The sequence below is a fragment of the Pipistrellus kuhlii genome, unplaced genomic scaffold, assembly GCF_014108245.1.
Source record: "Pipistrellus kuhlii isolate mPipKuh1 unplaced genomic scaffold, mPipKuh1.p scaffold_m20_p_58, whole genome shotgun sequence".
Lineage (NCBI taxonomy): Eukaryota > Metazoa > Chordata > Mammalia > Chiroptera > Vespertilionidae > Pipistrellus > Pipistrellus kuhlii.
In genome coordinates, this window is record NW_023425560.1 from 358208 (window position 1) to 378609 (window position 20402).

Genomic DNA, 20402 nt, shown 5'->3' on the forward strand with positions numbered 1-20402 from the left:
GAGCCCGCGGAGAACAAAGTGGTGCCACAGGACAAGGAGGAAGAAACCGAAGAAGTTCTCAATGTGAAGAAATCAAGGGAGAGCAAAAGATAGTAAAATTACTTAAGAAAGAACACAAAGAAGATCTTGAAAAATCAAAGACTAAGTCAGAACTCAACTCAGCAGCCAACATTGCAACATAAATGCGTTTTTAAAATAAAAAAAATAAATAAAAAAGGACAGAATGATGGAATGGCGGCGGCCAGGCCTAGAGTGGCCAGGCACAAGGCAGTGGCAGCCGGGCCTGGAGCAGCAACAGCCAGGCCCCAGAGCAGCAGCAGCCAGAACCAGAGCAGCAACAGCCAGGCCTGGAGCAGTCAGACCTGGGGCAGTGGCAGCCAGGCCTGAGGCGGAGGCGGCCAAGCCCAGGGTGGCCAGTCCAGGAACACCCAGACCCGGAGTGGCCGGGCCCAGAGCAGCCGGGTCGGGAGCAGCCAGGCCCAGAACAGCAGTAGCCAAGCCCGGAGCATCCAGGCCGGGAGCGGCCAGACTCGGAGCGGCCGGGCCTGGGGCAGCCGGGTCGGGTGCAACCAGGCCTGGAGCAGGGGCTGCCAGGCTGGGAGCGGCCAGGTCCGGAGTGGCTGGGCCCGGAGCAGCGGGCCCAGAGCAGCTGGGTCGGGTGCGGCCAGGCCTGGAGCAGGGGCTGCCAGGCTGGGAGCGGCCAGGTCCGGAGTGGCCGGCCCCAGAGCAGCCGGGCCCAAAGCAGCCAGGTTGGGTGTGGCCAGGCCTGGAGCAGCAGCAGCCAAGCCTGGAGCAACCAGGTCGGGAGCGGCAGTGACCAGACCCGGAGCAGCTGGTTGTGGAACAGACCAGAGCAACAGAAGCCAGGCCCGGAACAGCTTGCTCCTCGCCTGCCCCCGCCCCAAGGCTGCCTCTCAGACATGGCTGGAAACTTTTGCGGGAACTTGAGGGTCTGCTGAATCAAGTGATAAAGTCTTAGATCTGGATGTGTTGAGTTAGTATAGCGCTGGGGTGTTGATCTGTGAGTGCCTTGTGCGGGGCCTGGATGAGGTTGGTTGACCTATTTGGAAATGTCTTTTGTGTGAAGTGTATCATTGGGCATGTGGAGGTATTATTGATATGAGAAAATGCTAAGTAACTGATTTACTATCTGAAAAGGGATTTACTATCGGGGAAAGGGAGGGAGGAAGAGACTGAACATAAACTGTGCACCTATGGATGAGGACAATGGGGGAGGGGAGGGGGTGTAGGGTGGGGAGGTAACCTGGTGGAGGGGGGAAGAAATGAGGAACCTTGTAACAATATGAACAATAAAGATTGATTAAAAATAAATAAATAAATAAATATAAAAAAATAAAATAAAATAAAATGTAGTTTTTAAGAAGAAAAGCAATTCAGCACTAGTGAAATGGAGGCCAGTGCCATCGGTGAGTGTCACATGAATATGAGCAGCGATGACCTTGCTTCACAAGCTCAGGCCACAAAGGGACAGCAGCAGGCAGCAGATGCCGGGGCTGAGAGCCCAGAACAAGCCTCCTCACTCCCTCAGAGGCTCAGGCGCCCCCGTGCCTGGCCCTGCTGCCTCCCCCGGAGCAGCACCAGCGCCAGCGCCTTGGTGAGCAGAGTGCCCCTCGCCTCGGGCCTCCTCGCTGCTCAAGAGGACGCCTGGGCCGGAGGGTCCGCACGTTTCCAGCCGTCCTGGCCAATGCCCACCAGCCTCAAGGAGACAGCAGCTGCCTGACCTACGGCGTGTCTACAGGCTCAGCGGCACTAAGCTCCTTAGGGACCCCAAAGACCTGGTGAGTTAGGTTTCTGCTACATTTCCCAGCCGCAGGGCAACACCCATTTTCTCATCTATCTCAGCGACCAAACAACACTGAGTCCTTGAGACTCCTGGTTTTTAAAAAAGATGATCCTCAAACACCTCATAGCCGAGCTACCGTGTCTCCCACCAGGACAAGGGCAGTGGTCAGTTCACTGAGCGTGCTCAATCAGGCCCCAGGATCTGTCGGTGAAACCACTTCACCAACAACAAACTCCAGCATCCTAAAGGCAGCAGGCAGGTGTCCCTTCACAACCAGAGACCTTAAATAAGCCCCAGGCCGCAGCACACTACCTGGAAAGGTCCTTGCTGTCTTGTTGCCATGGGAACAGCAGGTGGCCAGTGGCTGTTCTGTAGCAGTAGACTCCCAACAGGCCAAGCGCCAGGGCCCCCTTGGACAGCGGGGAGCACCGGCTCTGAACCAGCGCGAAGATGGCAAGGAGGGAGAGGGCGGAGAGGATGGAGAGTTCGGCTTGGTGTTCAGAGCTGAAAGAGCAGGAAAGACCAGGAATTACCCACAAGTGCAGCTCGCGAGGCTTGGGTCTCTGCTGAGTGGCTTCCTAAGACAGCTAAAAATGGCTGACTTTCCTGAAAAGCATGGAAGACTATGGTTGGTGACTGAAAAGCAGACTGAGGCGCTCATGATGTACACTGAAGGGCTGCTGCCCCGACCTCCTGCTTCTTGTCCACAGCAGTCCACCCCCTCGGTCATGTCCCTCTGGGCCACATGTTCCCTGCAGTGAGGAGCTGCTGGGCAGACCCTGTGCTTCCCAGGGTGCATCCCGCTCCGGGAGTCATGCCATCTCTTTGGTGTGACCCCCACTCAGGGCCCGAGACCCCAGAGAAGCAGGAGGCTCACAGGCAGCGGCCACAGGGTGGGCAGGTGCCCTGGTGCCTGGCCATGTCCACTGCTGCTGCAGGGAGCACTGTTTACTCACGAAGGGAACTCCCCATGGGAACAGGCAGAGGTGATGTGGCCAGGGTCCTGCTTTAGGCTGGCCACATTTCCCTGTTCTCCTGCTGAAGTTTCCTCTGCACTGTGTCTGTGACCGTCCTGAGCCCCTCAGCGCCTGTCCGACTGTCCTGAGCCCCTCAGCGCCTGTCCAACTGTCCTGAGCCCTTCACAGCGCCTGTCCTACTGTCCTGAGCCCTTCACAGCGCCTGTCCGACTGTCCTGAGCCCCTCACAGCGCCTGTCCTATTGTCCTGAGCCCCTCACAGCGCCTGTCCGACTGTCCTGAGCCCCTCAGCGCCTGTCTGACTGTCCTGAGCCCCTCACAGTCCCTGTCCGACTGTCCTGAGCCCCTCAGTGCCTGTCCGACTGTCCTGAGCCCCTCACAGTCCCTGTCCGACTGTCCTGAGCCCCTCAGCGCCTGTCTGACTGTCCTGAGCCCCTCACAGTCCCTGTCCTACTGTCCTGAGCCCCTCAGTGCCTGTCTGACGGTCATGAGCCCCTCAGCGCCTGTCTGACAGTCATAAGCCCTTCATAGTGCCTGTCCAACTGTCCTGAGCCCTTCACAGCGCCTGTCCTACTGTCCTGAGCCCTTCACAGCGCCTGTCCTACTGTCCTGAGCCCCTCACAGCGCCTGTCCGACTGTCCTGAGCCCCTCACAGCGCCTGTCCTATTGTCCTGAGCCCCTCACAGCGCCTGTCCGACTGTCCTGAGCCCCTCAGCGCCTGTCTGACTGTCCTGAGCCCCTCACAGTCCCTGTCTGACTGTCCTGAGCCCCTCAGTGCCTGTCTGACGGTCATGAGCCCCTCAGCGCCTGTCTGACAGTCATAAGCCCTTCATAGTGCCTGTCCAACTGTCCTGAGCCCTTCACAGTGCCTGTCCTACTGTCCTGAGCCCCTCACAGAGCCTGTTCGACTGTCCTGAGCCCCTCAGCACCTGTCTGTCCTGAGCCCCTCAGCGCCTGTCTGACTGTCCTGAGCCCCTCACAGTCCCTGTCCTACTGTCCTGAGCCCCTCAGTGCCTGTCTGACGGTCATGAGCCCCTCAGCGCCTGTCTGACAGTCATAAGCCCTTCATAGTGCCTGTCCAACTGTCCTGAGCCCTTCACAGTGCCTGTCCTACTGTCCTGAGCCCCTCACAGCGCCTGTCCGACTGTCCTGAGCCCCTCAGCGCCTGTCCGACTGTCCTGAGCCCCTCAGCGCCTATCCGACTGTCCTGAGCCCCTCACAGTGCCTGTCCTACTGTCCTGAGCCCCTCACAGCGCCTGTCCAACTGTCCTGAGCCCCTCAGCGCCTGTCTGTCCTGAGCTCCTCAGCGCCTATCCGACTGTCCTGAGCCCCTCACAGTGCCTGTCCTACTGTCCTGAGCCCCTCACAGCACCTATCCGACTGTCCTGAGCCCCTCAGCGCCTGTCTGTCCTGAGCCCCTCAGCGCCTGTCTGACTATCCTGAGCCCTTCATAGTGCCTGTCCGACTGTCCTGAGCCCCTCACAGTGCCTGTCCGACTTTCCACTGACTGTCCCGAGCCCCTCAGTGCCTGACTGTCCTGAGCCCCACAGCACCCCCTCTAACTGTCATGAGCACCCCTCTCCTGTCTGGTTTTCACCTGCTGCACATCTCTCAGGTGTTGAAGCAGCACCCACCTGGCCACTGGCTGTCGAGGGCTTCTGACCACAATCCTCACAGCCTGTCCTGTCGTCCTGCTGGGAGCAGCTGGCCAGGGCAGGACCAGCTCCTCACTCACAGGTTCTCAAACGCGGTTGGTGATTCGGCAATAAAACCAACCCATTAGGCTAGCCTCATGCAAGTTTGCTTTCCAACATCAACTCATGGGCTAGGATGTATTTTCCTAATTCTTCAAATCTCAAATACCACTTCCATCCTGAACACGGAAAACGGGCCCCATGTGGAGAAAGGCGACTGCTGGCCAGCTAGCTGCGGCCATGGTGTGTGCTCTCACCTGGTGAGCCAGTGTCCCAGGTCAGGGCGGTGGGCCCACTGCACCCCCGTCTGGTTCAGAGACCGCAGCAGCCGGCAGCAGCCGAGGACCAGCCACGGGCTGGCCAGCGCCATGTATTTCTCACGGCCACCGAGTCCGTCCAGGGAAGAGGGGCTCTGGCATGCTTGGTCGAGCTCTAACACGTCACAGCTGACGCTCCTGTCCTGCAAAGCTGATGCCGGGCTGGAGCAATGCCGAGGCTCCCCGTCCTCCCCCAGAAAGCAGGCTCTGTAGCTCTCGTGACACAGAGCCAGGCACAGGGTGCTGACGAGGAAGTACCAGGTCTGGTGCTCCTCCTCGATGAAGCTGCTCGCCCCCAGGCTCAGGACGTGGCCCGCAGTCCCTGCCAGGGTGAGGAAGTCCAGCTCTGACCACCTCCAGGAGGAAGGAGTTGGGTTCTGTGAGAAAGGTACACTGTGTAAGGGAAATCTGAAAACCCAGAACAGAGCCCACGAAGACACTCAGCGGGTGCACCCCTGCTCTGCAGGGATGGCCATCCCCTCCTCACAGCCTGACCTCAGCCCAGTGACGAGACATGGGTGAGGACGAGACATGGGTGTTCAGGCTGGCACCACCTGGGCAGTGGGGGGCTGAGACCTGGGCCCGCCCCCTGGACCTCGCCCTTCATACACATCTTCGTCCTCTCGAGCGTGGGTCGTCAGGCAGCCACAGCCAGTTCCCGCTACTAAAACCAAAGAACCTCAATGATATTTCCCGAGAATCTAACCATGAATTTTCCAGAAATCCAGGAAGTTTCCACTGAAACGTTCGTTCATTCATTCTACTGAAACGACCAAGTTGGCAACACACACCATCCCTCCCACGTACCAACTTGAAGCATTTAAAACTAAGGACGGCTCGGCCAGTGTGGCTCAGGGGTTGAGGTCGACTTATGAACCCGGAGGTCAGGGTTCGATTCCCAGTCAGGGCACATGCCCATGTTATGGGTTCAATCTCCAGTGTGGTGTGTGCAGGAGGCAGCTGGTCAATGATTCTCTCTCATCACTGATGTTTCCATCTCTCTCCCTCTCCTACCCTCTGTCACCGGGACCCTATCTTCCCACCTGACAGGCGAGGCCTGGGACCTGTCAGCACGGAGCTGAAAGTGTGAGGTGGGCCCAGAGCCTGAGGACAGGCTGCCCTCCCCAGCTCGGCCACACTGTGCCTGCCACCCACGGCGGGAGAGGCACTAAACTACAAAGTGCGGCCTACACAGAGAGACACGTCTCACCTGAGAGCCAGCCTTACCCTCCTCAGGAGCTTCCCATCCACACACGTCCTGGTCAGAGCGGACAGGACCCCACAAAGCAGCGCAGAGACCAGCGCCAGCACGCCGCCCGCCATGGGCCACGTGAGGCTGCACAGGTAGCGGGAGCGCTCGGCTGAGGTGCACACAACCACGTGCATGGCCCAGAGAAGCAGGAACGCCAAGTAGAAGAGCAGAGAACACACGGGCGACAGAGGGACCTCCAGCTCGGCTGCAGCGCCCAGGGCCTGTGGGATGCTGAGCAGGAGCAGGGCGAGGACCTGGGCAGAAAGCACGGCTGGTCCACAATGGGCCACAGGGGATGGCCCAAACCACGCCTCCAGCCACCCACCCGGATAGGACTGCGCACAGGGTACACGTGAACCAGCAGGAAAACTAGTCCCGTTTAGGAAACACAGATGTTCTGCAGACACTCCAGTGCAATGCTCGGGCTGGGGTATCGAGCCAGCTCCACGGGGAGCCTCGCTCCGCCCCGTGAGACTCCTACCTCCAGAACCACGACGGTGCCCAGCACCATCGAGTAGATGTCGTACTGGGCCACCTGGCTGCTCACGGCCCGGCTCAGGCTCTTCAGGGCGCCCAGGTACTGCCTGCGGACCTTGGCTCCCAGGTTGAGAAGGACTTCTGAGTTATTGTTCTCTAAGTACAGTCTGACCCAGTTTCCATGTAGCCTCTCCGACATTTTGAACTGTTCAAATCCAGGCTCTGGCAAGAAGAGGAACAGGTTGCGGACGCAGCAGCTGTGGCGCTGGTTCCCAAGTGCTTCCGCGGCCGGTGGGAGAGCCTGACAGCTGGCGCCCAGGAACCTTCGTGCATAGGCTGGTCATGGGCCAGCACCCAATGACCTCCTTCCAGCCAGCCTCCCCAACCCTTCTGCCTCCGCACTGGCCTTGCCTCTCTCCTCCCTTGCTCCTCTCTCCCCTACTCCTGCAGTGGAAAACCACCCAGAAATGCATCATGCTAACAGATCCTCAACTTCACAGAAACGTTCCCATGCTCATGCTGCATGAGGACTGGGCGGACAGGTGCCTGACACTTCTTCACCACATCCACGTCTGTGTGTGTCCCCCCCACCCCCCGCAATGGCTAACCTGCCTGCCTCTCAGCAATAGCTTGCGTCTTCTACCGGCTCTGAATCACGAGTCCTCTGGGCAGGATGGCCTCTGCCTCCATTGTGCAAAGCGGGGCTGTTGTGCAAAGCCCGGCCGGCCGGTCTTCCTCTCAGAGCCGGGCCAGATGCAAGGACTTCCTTCCGGGGCTCCCTAGTGCTCAGGGAGCCACCCCAGGAGTCTGGGCCCCTCCTTGAGGCCTCCACCCCACCCAGTGGTGTGCTGCCCACCTCTCGGTCACAGCCAAGATGAGCCCTCGCCACTCTCTGGCACTGCCTGCACCCAAGCCAAGGGCACTGCCCCTGCTAGCAGGTCTCTGCCAGCAGGCCTCTACAGAGTATTAGTTCCTGTTTCTGGAAATTCTTTCAATGGCCACTTGGCTTCCTTGACACCTACCCCTCACCCACGAGCACCACCTGATGAACCAGCTCCCCTGCAGCCATTCCCACCTCTGTATAGCCACCCCACACTTCCTTCACTATTCACAAAAGCCTGCACCAGGCCTTAGCTCTGGCTCATTTGGGCCGACGTTCAGGGTACCAGCAAGCCCTGCCTGCATGCAATCAGCATCCAGACTGCCCCCCCCCCCGCCCCCTCCTCCCCCGTCCCTGCTCCACCGCCACTGCTACCACGTGGGCCCACTCTCCCCATGCCCCAGCCTCCCCGGCCCAGAGCCTCTCCAGTGCCGGCTGCAGAGCTCAGGCTCTGCAACTCCGGACGAAAGCAAGAGCGCCCATCCCAGCCAGGGCCCCAGAGGCCCCACACCCAGCCTCCCGTCCTATGCCCTCCTCCTCTCCAGCCACTCGGCCCCTCCATTCCTCCAAAGTGAGGCATCCTCCCTACGCTGAGTCTGCCACACGCTCCCTCCCAGGCCCTCGCCATCTGCACCAATAGCCACCTCCTGCTTTCCCTCTCAAGCTGCGCTCTGTAAGGGCAGCCCCAGCCCTGCTGTCCAAACAGAAGCTGAGTGGGAAGAGTTACCACTTGTAGACTGAATACACTTATGGGAGCAGGTGCCTGAGACAACGGCCTCACGGTGATCGATGGCCGAGCTCTGGCAGCAGAGCGGTCGTATAGCCAGCAGCAGTGAGGCCCAGGCACACGGGAGCCCCAGCCTGCCGGAGGGCGGCCACAACGCACCTCTCTCATACACCGGGTTGCTTGCTTGCAGCAGCCTGCTGAGTTGCACTGCATTCAAGTGTAGGAACCTCAGCTGTTCCCGCATGGCTCTGCCCTGCATGACAGGGAACAGGAAGCGGCCCACGCTGTGCTGCGGGATGGGCAGGCCGAGCCCCACCGCCAGGGTGGCAGCCAGGTCGGTCTGCTGCACACGCTCTGGGGGCCTGACTTCACCTACGGAGAAAGCAGGGTGAGTGATGGACACAATGACCTTCTACAAGGGGCACCAACCACCCTCTCCAAACCGTTCCCCGTGGATCTACATGGAGCTTCCCTGACGCAGCCACGGCGCCTGGGAGACGCTGGCATAGGGAGCAGGTGGCCCAGCAGAGGGTCACCTGGGGTCTGGTGGCCCTGCCCTCTGGATGCAGAGTGATGCTCACAGCCCCACAGAGCACCTCTAGGAAAGCAGCAGGAGGCTGCCCAGCGGCCTGCGCACCTGCAGCTCGTTGTGCTAAGCAGGGGCTGGCGTCTGATGGACCCTGCAAGGAGCCTGGGTGAATCAGGACCTGGGCTTGGGCCTGGCTCTGCCCCAGACCCTGGGAGGCTCTGGACAGGAAGCTCAGTGCAGGCGTCCTCTTCTCTGTGGAGAAGACACCTCCCCCACTTCATCCAGACGCCTGATGCAGGTCAGGCGGAGATGGCCAGTGGAACCTGGGACCAGCCTCTCCCTCTAGGGCGAGTTTGTAGAGGTTTAGCTTTGATTATGGTAATTTTGGGCTGCATGAAAAATTTTAAAATCAGGTCAAATTTATTCTTTTCTGACCAACTCTCTACCGCTGCCTTCTGGGCTGCACTTGGAAGTTTTTCACTCCAACATTACCTTTCTCCTCATGGTCTCTTACACTGAGGGCCCAGCTGCCGTGCCGAGACTGGGGGGGTGCGACCCACCCTGACTGCACAGCCCGCCGCTGCGCACAGAACTGGCTGTGCCCTCCAGAGTGCGTCGACAGCAATAGCACCGAGGGAGGGCCAGAGCTGTCCTGGAGAAAAGGATGCCACACGACCCAGCCGGTCAGTGCCCACACCCCGGCTGTGGATTCCATCCCAGTGAGGGGCGTGCCAGAGGCAAGCCATCAGTGATGCTTTCTCATCAATGATGTTTCCATCTCTCTCCTGTACCTTCCTCTCCGAAATAAAAATATGTTTAAAAAAAGACACCATATGGAAATGTCTTCACAAACACTTGTTCACGAATGTGCCAGCCCCCATCACTGATGGGCACAGGGTGTTCACACAGCAGGCATCACTCTGCAGCACTGTGGGGCCCTCTCTTCTCTTCGGGGCACAGAACCATGCGCCCCAGGGCTCCTTGCATTTGAAATCTAATGAGGACAACTTGCTGGAGGGGGGTGGGAGTGGTGGGGACCAATCACAGAAAAGTTCTAAAACTGACAGAGACTCAATGAACAAAAGGAGTGCAGTCTGCAGAACAGAACGGTTCTTAAGCAAATTACCTCCCCCCCCCCCCCCCCCCCCACCAAGCCCTTCAGACCATCTGCCTGCACAGGCACAGGCACAGACACAGGCACAGCACAGGCACAGGCCTCCCAGCCACAGGGCCCCCAACCAGCCCAGCTGTCCTCTTCCTCTGAGTCAGCCTGCTGCCTGCCCACCCTCCCTCTTCCTGCTGCTCTGCTCTGTGGTATCTGACGTGTGGACGCACCATGTTCAGCAAACTCATCAGGGCTTGGGTTTCCAGTCGGCTGCTATGAAACGTTGCTGCAAACATCCGTGAACAAGTGTTTGTAAGACATTTTCACACGGTGCCATTTCCACCACAGGAGCTCAGGCACCTGGGCAGGACAAGAAATGCAGGGAAGCTGTTTCTGGTGCAGGGCTCTCACTCTGCTTGGTGGTCACCCTACTGAGGTCCGAGTGAGGGATGGTGGGGTACAGAGGCCGTGCTGAGGCCCTAGCGAGGGTGGCGGGGTAGAGGCTGGTGCCCTGCTGGGCACTCTCCAGCAGTGCTGCGTGATGGCAAGGACCTGGGAGAGGGAGCCATGGCGTCCACAAGAACAGCGTGGAAGTGTGGGCACAGGCAGGCCCACGGGGAAGGTGTTGGAGACGGACAGGCCTGAGGCAGGGTGGGGGCCGGAGGGGTGCGTGTGTATGGGTATAGAACTTGTGTGTCAGTGATGGCAGATGATTCCTCAGTTAACCTTGCTCGGACTGGTCTGGTGACTCCTATGGACACGGCTACTCAACCTGGAGTTCCTAACAGTGGGCACTTTTAAGGAGATGTAAGCACTTCTGTTTCTCAATTCACATACATGAATTGAGAAACAGTCGCTAAGCTTCGGGGCATCTGTACAACTGAATTCCCACAAGGGACATTTGTGTTGTAGTTATCGAGGCAAGAACCGTAAACTCCCAATCCTGACTGCCCCTCGCCCTGTTAATTTTCATTCTGCCATTGCTCAGGATATTTCAAACTTCGCTTCCAAGAATAATTTTATAACAGCAGTGCAATGCAGTGTCAGCTCGTCGGCCATGTCTACATCCTCACCGGGTTTCCTTGAGAACGCAGAGCTGGTGAGGAGCAGCGCTGTGCTCACTTCCTCCAGAGAGGCGGCCCCATGGCCCCCACTCTCGGACATGCCGTGGTCGCCACAGAGAACCAGCAGGCTGGGCGAGAGGGCCTCCCGCTCCTGCAAGGCAAAGGGGCCATTTCAACGGCATTGACACCAGGAACACATATTTGCTGAGAAGCCAACGTCAGATTTCAGCTGTAATGAGCAGTTGCTAACTTAGTGTTTTTTTCCTTTTACCTACATGAGCTTACAGTCAGATCAAGGTCAAGGTCAAATAATGTCATATGAGACAAACAGAATCACGTGGAGGTCACACAGCACAGTGGGCGTGGACACAGGGCCTCTCAGGGCAGAGGATTTGGGCCGAGACCTCTTTGCCACTTCTGAGCTGTGAGTGCTGGCACATCCCTCGGCATGTCTCGGTGTCTCCCAGTGCAGCCACCTTCCTGCCCCTGGGGCTCCAGCCATGACCTCTGCTGCCCAGTATGTGTCTGGCAGCTCCACCTCACCCTTGCTCTTGGCCTGGCAGATCGGCCCCTTCCTGCCCAGCCTCTGCTCACATCTCCCATGACTGCCCAGGCTGAGGAAAACCAAGCCCCTCAGATGCAGTTCCCTCTGCCTGCCCCCACTGCCCAGTGGCACATCACCTTCAAGAACACTCATGCAGCCTGGCTGGCATGGCTCAGTGGTTAGGTGTTGCCCTATGAACCAGGAGGTCATGGTTCGATTCCCGATTAGGGCACATGCCCAGGATGTAGGCTCAATCCCATCGGTGTGTGTGTGTGTGTGTGTGTGTGTGCAGGAGGCAGCCGACCCAGAATTCTCTCTCATCACGGATGTCTCTTTCTCTCTCTCTCTCTCCCTCTCTGACATAAATAAAATATACTTTAAAAAAGAGCCCTGATGCACTCGGTTACTGTGCTTCTTATCTTCCCTCAAGGCTGGAACCCACACCCTGCAGACACCCAGGCAGGCTCAGCGTCCCAAAGGCACTCAGGAAGCAGGGCCGGGAGAGATGGTGATGGCGGGGACAGAGCCACTGGAGGCGGGACCAGGCAGTGAGCATCACAGTGGCACAGTGCCGGCGGAGGCTGCCGAGGGACGGTGGGCATGACATTCACTCAGGTCACCTGAGCTCACGCGCCAGCTCAATTTTTTCTGGCGAGTGTGGTCACAAGCACCTCCTGGCACCAAGACCCGCTGAAGTGCAGCTCACCTCTGACTGCAGTGAGGTGTGGATTCTCATCAGGATGCTGTCCATCTCGCTGAGCTTGCGCCCAATCAGGGGGCTGCTGGGCCCAGAAATGTGGCCGATGTGATCCAGCCCCAGGTAATGGAGGATTAACACATCCCAATCCCCTCTTTTCAATACTTTATCCAAGTGCCTCGTCACGTTATCATCCACCTTTAAGGGAAAAGTGCATGTCAAGAGCTCCCGTAACGGCCTAGATCTTCACTCCCCAAGAAAGTGATGTGGTCACTATAAATCACAGGTCTAGCTTAGGTGTCAGGAATAGTGGGAGTTGGAAAAGATCAAGGAAAAAAAAAAAAAAAAAGGAACTGCAATAAAGAATTAAACAAGCATCAGGTGAGATGGAACTTTCCCTGACATTGTTTCGAACCTCTAGGCTGCAGACAGTGTGTGTTGTAGAGATGGAGCTAGCAGGGTCTGCTCAGAGAACATCTCTGTGGGCACCACGGGGGCTATACTGAGCAAGGACCCAGGACCCAGGACCCAACTGGAGAGGGAGGGCAGTTAGTGAGCACAGGACAGTGCCCAGAGTTCAAGTGACCAGCATGAGAGCTGTCCTGGGAGGAAGGAGACAGCATTCTGTGACCAGCCGCCCCCAACAGACCCGTTTAGCCTGATCTGCCCCAACCCCTCTGCTGGCCCACTCCCTCCCACTGAAAAGCCTACGTGTTTCTGAGTGACTGTACACAGGGCGGGGAAGGGCCCAGTTGCTGCTGGCCAGCACGGCTATGCTGTACGGGCCACTGCAGCAGACGGCATCTGTGCCAGCCAACGGACAGGTGTGGGGGTGCAACGCTGACCACCCTAAAGCCAAGTCCAGACATGTGGTGCCACTGCCCTTAGGGTCTCCCTCTGCACCTAGGCTCAACTTTTCAACGGGGGCTCTCATCACTCCTCCCCTTGGTGAAGCAGCACTCCCGGAGCAGGCTGATGCCTCTCAGGACCACCCATCCAGCTTGCCCTTGACCCTGTGCCTCCCACTCGACACTGACCCACTTGCAGAGGGACCAGCGGCCTTGGAGCACCAGGCAGGGTGGCAGCCTCAGGCTCGGCCTCAGACAGAGGCTGCCACCACTCCATCTTGTTGGGACGTCCCCACTCCCCTGCGTACCCAGCTCCCTGGCTCCTGGCTGGATTCTTGACCCTTATCAAGTGGTGCTCACACCTACACCGGGCTCACGCCCCTGGCTGACACGGTGCAAGCGAACCACATCTGTGCTATCTCCACACCCTCCCGACAGAGTAACAAACACCACACAGACAACGCTGCCTCTCCGCCTAGTAGGATCTATGTTTCTTATTTTAAACACTGACCTCTGTATAATCTGACACAAAAAATGAGGTCGTTCCATCATATTCCACAAAGTGCTTTGGGAATAACTTCACCCATGTTTCATCTCCATAGAAGATGACCCTCTTCCCTGCGGCTGTTGCCCGTGTGACGACATTGTCTTCCAGCAGAGCGGGGGAGTTGAGGTTTCTGACGACATCCACGAAGCCAGGGAGGCTGCCGGTCACCAACGCCTGCAGGAGGGAACGCTCTCGGATTAGGCTCTGGGACCCAAAGTGCAGCAGGGGGAGGGGCGCTGGCCACCACACAGAAGCAAGCTAAGAGAAGGGCATCCCCAGTACTGGGGCGTGGGTCTTACAACAAATGGGTTCAGCTGCCCGCAGATTCTGGCAAAACCAGAACGCTTTACCGCGAATGCTGAACCATTTCAGACAAGTAGGAGAGAGGAGGCACTGAGGAAGTCAGACGCCGGCATTGCCAGAGGAGAAGAACAAAGCAAGTGACAGAGGGTGGTGTGTGCTCAGACCCGAGTTCACTCCACGCCCAGGCTCTCACCTGAGCTTCACCTCTGCAAACTCCACGTTCCGATTCACAAACCAGAGACTTTATGTCCAATCCCAAGTGAAAGAGCAGCTCCCACACCCCTCTCCAAAGCTCCCCTGGGAAGCTGGCCCAGGTATGCTGAGGGGGACCCCTCCCTGCCCCCACCATATGGCCCCATAGTTTCTGGGAGAGGGAGGGGCGTGACATCTTCACCCCTTCCTGCGATTGGAGTAAGTCAACAGCCTCCCTCATTTTAGCCCAGAGTCCAAGAGGCCACCGTCTCTGTGGTCGGTATCTCCCAACATCCCACACACAAATGTCCGGGCCTGTGCAATGCAAACAGGCATGTACCTGCCAAGACTTCTCCAACAGCAAACACACGTGTGTTCACTCAGCGTCTAGAACGCATGTGAGCTTGCCCCATTTTCTCCCCCAAGGGTAAGTTGACTCTGCATAAAACTGTCAAAACCACCATTTGGGGACTCTAAAAACTCACCAAGGAGAGACAAACCTTTGAGAGGTTCTCACTCAAGACAAATGGCAAGGTCACAGTAAGCACCGTGAGTCCCAGCAGGGCTTTAAAGGGGCTGCGCCCTCCGTCCTGGCTCCGTGCTGCAGAAGCAGAGGATAGGAGGGCCCTCAATTTGGAGCTGGCTCCAGGGACAGAGCCACGCCAGGGTGTGGTGTTCATGGCAAGGCCACCTCAACAGCTGCCCGAGGCGCCGTGCTGGTTGTGGAAAGAGATCAGCCCAAACTTTAGAAGGGAAGTGGAGGGATGAGAGAGGTGTGGTGGAGCCCCATCAGCTCCACCTATTCCTGGCACTTGGAAGGCTGCTTGTACACTCAGAAGACTGGAGAGCGAGGCCTACCTACTAGTTCCTGCTGGCTGGACAGGCCTACCCTCAGAGAAAGGAGACAGGGCGGAAGACTAAGGCCCTGACCAGTGAGCATCTGGCCAGACCCACACATGACCCCACTAAGGGTGGTCTCACCACATTAGGTCTTTATGCACAACTTCTGACCAATCACTAGCCTACGCTGACCCCGAGTGACCCTTGGAAATACTAAAACTAAAAACAAGAATCAGAAAAACAACCTCAGAGACTACACTCAGGGAGAAACTCCCTAGCCTACCTAGTTTAGGCAAGTCATGTCACACAAACAAAATAACAGTGACTGCCGAAACCGGTTTGGCTCAATGGATAGAGCGTCGGCTTGGGGACTGAAAGGTCCCAGGTTCGATTCCGGTCAAGGGCATGTACCTTGGTTGCGGGCATCTCCCCAGTAGGGGGTGTGCAAGAGGCAGCTGATCAATGACTCTCTCTCATCAATGTTTCTAACTCTCTATCCCTCTCCCTTCCTTTCTGTACAAAATTAATAAAATATACTTAAAAAAAAAAAAAAAAGTGACAACAGCCACCACTCCTGAGCGAGGTCAATCTCAAGTGGAGGTGTAGAGCATGGATATTCACATGTTATGTCACGTCCAACTATGCACATACAAATGTATGTGCTGGATTGCACAAAAATTCTATCTCAACAAAGGAACTTTAAAAAAAATATTTTTTTAATGATTTCTAGAGAGACGAAGACAAGTATAGTGGACTTCCATAAGCTCGGGGCAACAGAGGTAAAGGTGAGACATCCAGCTGGAGCCCACAACCACGATGTGCGTCCTGACCAGGAATTGAACCAGGGACCCTCCGATGCAGAGGAAGGACACCTAACCGAGACACCCAACCAAGCCACACTGGCCAGAGCTAAAGTTATTTCTTTTTCTTTTTAAAAATATATTTTTTATTCATTTCAGAGAGAAAGGGAGAGGAAGAGAGAGATAGAAACATCAATGATGAGAGAGAATCCTGGATCAGCTGCCTCCTGGACCCCCCTCAACCCCCCCGGGGACTGAGCCTGCAACCTGGGCATGTGCCCTTGACCGGAATTGAACCTGGGACCTTTCAGTCTGAAGGCTGACGCTCTATCCACTGAGCCAAACCAGTAAGGGCTGAAGTTATTTTTTAAAATATGAGCCTCTTTCTTATCCCAAATTCTACTTCCTAAAGATAATTGGTTTAGGCAATGGACCTAAAAGGATATCTTCAAAAAAAGACAGAAGGAAGGCCAAGAGGCACATGAAAACATGCTCAAAGTCACTAATTATCCGAGAGATGCAAATCAAAACAACAATGCAGTATCATCTCACACCTGTCATACTGGCTAACATCAACAAATCAACAAACAACAAGTGTTGGCCAGGTTGCAGAGAAAAAGGAACCCTCGTGCACTGCTGGTGGGTGCAATCACTGTGAAGAACAGTATGGAGTTTCCTCAAAAAACTGAAAATGGAAGTCCCATTTGATCCAGTAATCCCACTCCCTGGGAATATATCCTAAGAAACTAGAAACACCAATCAAAAAAGATACATGCACCCCTATGTTCATAGCAGCACAATTTACAATAGATAGGATTTGGAAACAGCCTAGGAGCCCGTCAGAAGATAACTGGATCAGAAAACTATGGTACATCTACAAAATGGAATACTATGCTGCCATAAATAAGAAGGAATTCTTATCATTTGTAGCAACATGGATAAAATTGGAGAACATTATCTGAGTGAAATAAGCCAGTCAATGAAAGAAAACCAAAACATGATCTCACGCATTTATGATTAATAAAGAACAGTATAAACTGATGAATAAAAAGATAGATACAGAGACAGTAAAGCAACAAAGACTGTCAAATTACAGTGGGGAGGATAGGGAGATATGGGGGAGATGAGAGATCAACTGAAGGATTTGTATGCATGCATATAAGCATAACCAATGGATGAAAAACTCTGAGGAGGGAGGGCATGTATGGGAGTGGGGAGGGCAATGGTAAGATATGTACACATACAATACCTTAGTAATAATAATAATAATAATAAAAAGATAACTTTATTTCTGGCAAGTACCCTTTCATACTTTTTCTCTGTAGGTGTACAACCTATTTCCACAAGAATACATTTTGCACCAAAATGGTTAACAGATTATGCAAATAATTTTACAACTTAGTTTTGTTTTCCAATTAATAACCACGAATTTCTTTCCCCAGAAAACAATAGCTATAAAAACCACATACATATGTATACACACACACACACATTAACCCTTTTGTACGGATATTTTTTCCTTTTAAAAGACTGGAAAAGTGGGGTGGTAAAACACGGAGGGGACACATCCATCGGTTGCCTCTTGCACAGGCCCAACCGGGCTGGGGATGGAACCTGTAACCAGTATGTGCCTTTGACATGGAATCAAACCCACGGCTCTTCAGTACAAGGGCTGGCACTATCTACTGAGCCATACCAGCTGAGGCTGCTTTTAGTGTCTGAATACACAAGATATTTCCATCCAATATTTGAATGCACAATATATTTAATCAAGTCCATTTTAATGGGCATTTACTTTGAAAACCTTCCAATGGAAGTACATTTGAGCCGAGACCTGAGATTGAAGTGTCGTGAGGTGGAGTCTTCCTAGGGAGACGCAGTGAAGTGCAAAGGCTCCAAGCCAGAGGGCAGTGTGCATGGGAGCTAGCTACATGTGATCATGACAGGAAAAGTAGCTCAGATGAGGGGGAGGTAAACGGGCAGAGAGCCACGTGGCCTGGGGAGTAGGCACAGTGGAGGGCACTCAGTTGAGTAGCCCGAGCTGGGGACCACACTGGCCTGGATGAGGCAGGTGGCTCAGTTCAGCTATATTCTCAGAATGCAGACACCTGTTCACCTCATTTCTCATCAATCTTTAAATGTTTACAATGTGATAGACAACACTTGGCCTTGCACATGGTTTTGAGTTGCTATGATTACTAGTAAAGTAAAAAGAATCTTTTCACATGTTTCATGGGCATTTCAATTTCTTTCCCCAGTGGAACTCCTCTTACCCTCTGGGCTGTCACCCCAGAGAGCATGCACGTAGCAACCGAGTTGCAGTTGGGGCTGTAGGAAGTGTTAAGTGAGAACTCAGGACTGTCATCTCCTTGGAGGTTCCCGTGGCTGCCATGGCCTTGGGAACGGGGGGTTCTTGCCTTCTGAGGGAAGGACCTGTCTCAGCCACCCTGCTCAGCAGTGCTGCCGTCTGCTGCCTCAGGACAGCCAGTCACTGGAGCCAGGCAGCCTTGTACTCCAGCCCCCACTCCAGCCACGTGACTTGGGTACTTCAAGCCTGTTCCCTCCTTTGGAGACGGCCCCTAATCAAGCTTTAGTCGTTTCTTTACCCATAGTTCCTGGGTGAAGCACTAGGCACTTGAATGCCAAACTCACTAGCTGAGCACCTGCAGGCAGCTTACTCTGGCCTCCACTTACTGTGGAGGCCAGACCCTGCTGGGTCAGTCACTGTTTGTTTCAGAGCTGGGCAAGTCTGAGTTTCCCTTGTAGAGGCTGGACTAGAGAACCCTAAAGGCTCTCCAGGATTATAACTGACCTAATGACCACTACAGAAAACAACAGGGTAGCAAGGAGGATGGCATCCCTGAGACTAGGCTGTCCTGGAGTAGCTGGCTTTCAGTCCTTCATGCCTCCCAGTTAGCATGAACTCCGGCTACTTGAAAAGGGGCACAAATGGAGGTCTCAGTTCCACCTTATGTCCCTCTACTGCCCCAGCCAGGCTGAGGGCACCAAATGCATTTCAAATGTGGACAAGTAACAGACTACGGAGAGCCCTCTAAGCCTCTTAGAGCCAAACCATCCTATCTAATAAAGAGCTAATGTGCTAAATAGGACGAAGCCAGGGCTTCGAGGGGCTGCGAGGGCTGAACCCCCCGCATGAATTTCGTGCATCTGGCGCCTAGTGATTCATGAAACACGGTGCTAAAGGGTTTACCTTGATTCGAGGCATAGTAACTGTCGGTGGCTTGGCTTCCGCCACAAAACTGTGAGATGCTCCTTCTTCCACAAGGTAAGTTGTGTAGGGCATAAATTTCACACCTTTTGATCCAAACACAAAATCATCTCTCAAGCCATCGATTAGCATAACAACAACTTTCCCGAAGAGAGGTGGCAGGAGCTTGGTCCCACTGGAACTGGCTCCTAAAAGGGTTTGAAAGGAAAAAGAAAACGTAGCTGTCCGCTTTACTTAGCATTCCATGCCCTCCAGCCGACTTTCTGCCCACGTCTGTAGCACAGCTCCCGCCAGGTCTGCATGGGCCCTCCCAGAGAGCAATGGCCTCCCCTACAGCGTGCGGGGCGGCTCCCACCAGGCGGCCGCGGCCCCCAGGACAGACTTAGGAACTGCCCGCTGCGCGGCACGGAGTGAGTGCTGGGCCCGGACTCCCTGCCAGGCGAGGGCGCTGGAGAGGCACAAGCAGGCGCTGCTCCTGCAACGCGCGCCTCCCTGCGCGGACGGGGAGCTCCCGGCAGCCGGCGACCGTGTCCACAGGGTCAGCGGCTCGCGGAGCGGACCTGGGCAAACGGAGCCTCTGCCTGGCACCCACTGCCCGGAGGGGCCAAGGAGGGGTCCCCGGGGCGGCCGTCAGGAATGTGAGAGACGACAGCGAGGGCTCCGCGGGAACCTCCATCTGCTGTGGCTCAAGGAGCCAAACGGGTGCCGGGGACGCGGGGCGCGGAGCTGCTCGGGGACGGGGCGCGGGCTGGAGGGGCGGCCCGGCGCGGAGAGCGCACTTTCCGGTGACCGGACCGGAGGTGGAGACGGGCTGCCGGGGGCGGGTGTCGGGCTGTCGGACGGACACGGAGCCTGGAGCGTCCGGAGAGGGGCCTGGGCGGGGTCCGGGAGAGCCCGCGCGGAGGGGCTCCGGAGGAGGTGCCTCGGGCCAAGGGCGGCCGGAGGCGGGGCCGTACCTGCCGAGGGCTCGGGCGCCGCCGGGGGCGCGGGCTGGGAGGAGGAGCGCACGGGAGGCGGGAAGAAGCCCCGCAGGAAGAGCGCGACTCCCAGCACCTCGACCGCCACGCAGCCCGCGGCGAAGGCCCCGCAGCCCAGCCGCATGGCGCCCTCCGCGGCCGCCCGGGCGGCGCAACTGGCCACGCACGCACGCAGACGCACGCACGCACGCACGTTCGCACGCACGCACGCACGGGGCGAGCGCTTCCGCTGCCGGGCCGCTCGCGGACAGAGGCTCCACGCACCACTTCCGGCGAGCGGGCCCAATCCCCGCCCTGTTCCTGTCCACCTGCCTGGCAGCCGGTGGCCATTGGCCGGGGGCACGCCCACCTCCCGCCAGGTTGGGGTTGGGGTGAGGGTCCTGGGATGAGGAGTGGGGGCAGAGGTTGAAGGGGAAGCCCCACAGCTAAGGGGGCGGGCGCTGGTGGCTACTTGAGCCAGTCCAGCAGGGACAGGCTGACTCCCCTGAGCCCCTGTCCTGTGGCAGACCGGCAGGTCATCCCCAAAGCCTGGTCTGCATCCCCCCAAGCCAGCAGCTTGTGTGGTAAGAAGGACAAAGATTACCTGGGAAAGTAGGCAAA

The 20402-nt window shown here is 56.5% G+C and overlaps 1 protein-coding gene across 6 annotated transcripts in view; it reads right to left on the reverse strand.

Annotated features, from left to right (window-relative positions):
• Positions 1-19962, reverse strand: part of PIGG (phosphatidylinositol glycan anchor biosynthesis class G) — a 30229-nt gene extending 10267 nt beyond the window's left edge. For 3 of the 6 annotated variants that reach the window (XM_036417034.2, XM_045574026.1, XM_036417031.2), the window contains exons 1-10: positions 19782-19957; positions 18808-19013; positions 13426-13635; positions 12076-12264; positions 10835-10976; positions 8287-8499; positions 6525-6742; positions 6019-6297; positions 4732-5168; positions 2117-2308 (exon numbers count right to left, since the gene is read on the reverse strand). In XM_036417034.2, the coding sequence (XP_036272927.1) occupies positions 2117-2308; positions 4732-5168; positions 6019-6297; positions 6525-6742; positions 8287-8499; positions 10835-10976; positions 12076-12264; positions 13426-13635; positions 18808-19013; positions 19782-19926 (2231 nt within the window). In that variant the 5' untranslated portion in view covers positions 19927-19957. Of the gene's footprint in view, positions 1-2116; positions 2309-4731; positions 5169-6018; positions 6298-6524; positions 6743-7128; positions 7225-8286; positions 8500-10834; positions 10977-12075; positions 12265-13425; positions 13636-18807; positions 19014-19781 lie in introns of those variants that run through there. The other 3 variants (XM_045574024.1, XM_045574025.1, XM_045574027.1) reach the window with 3 other exon arrangements.
• Positions 19963-20402: the final 440 nt, after the last annotated feature.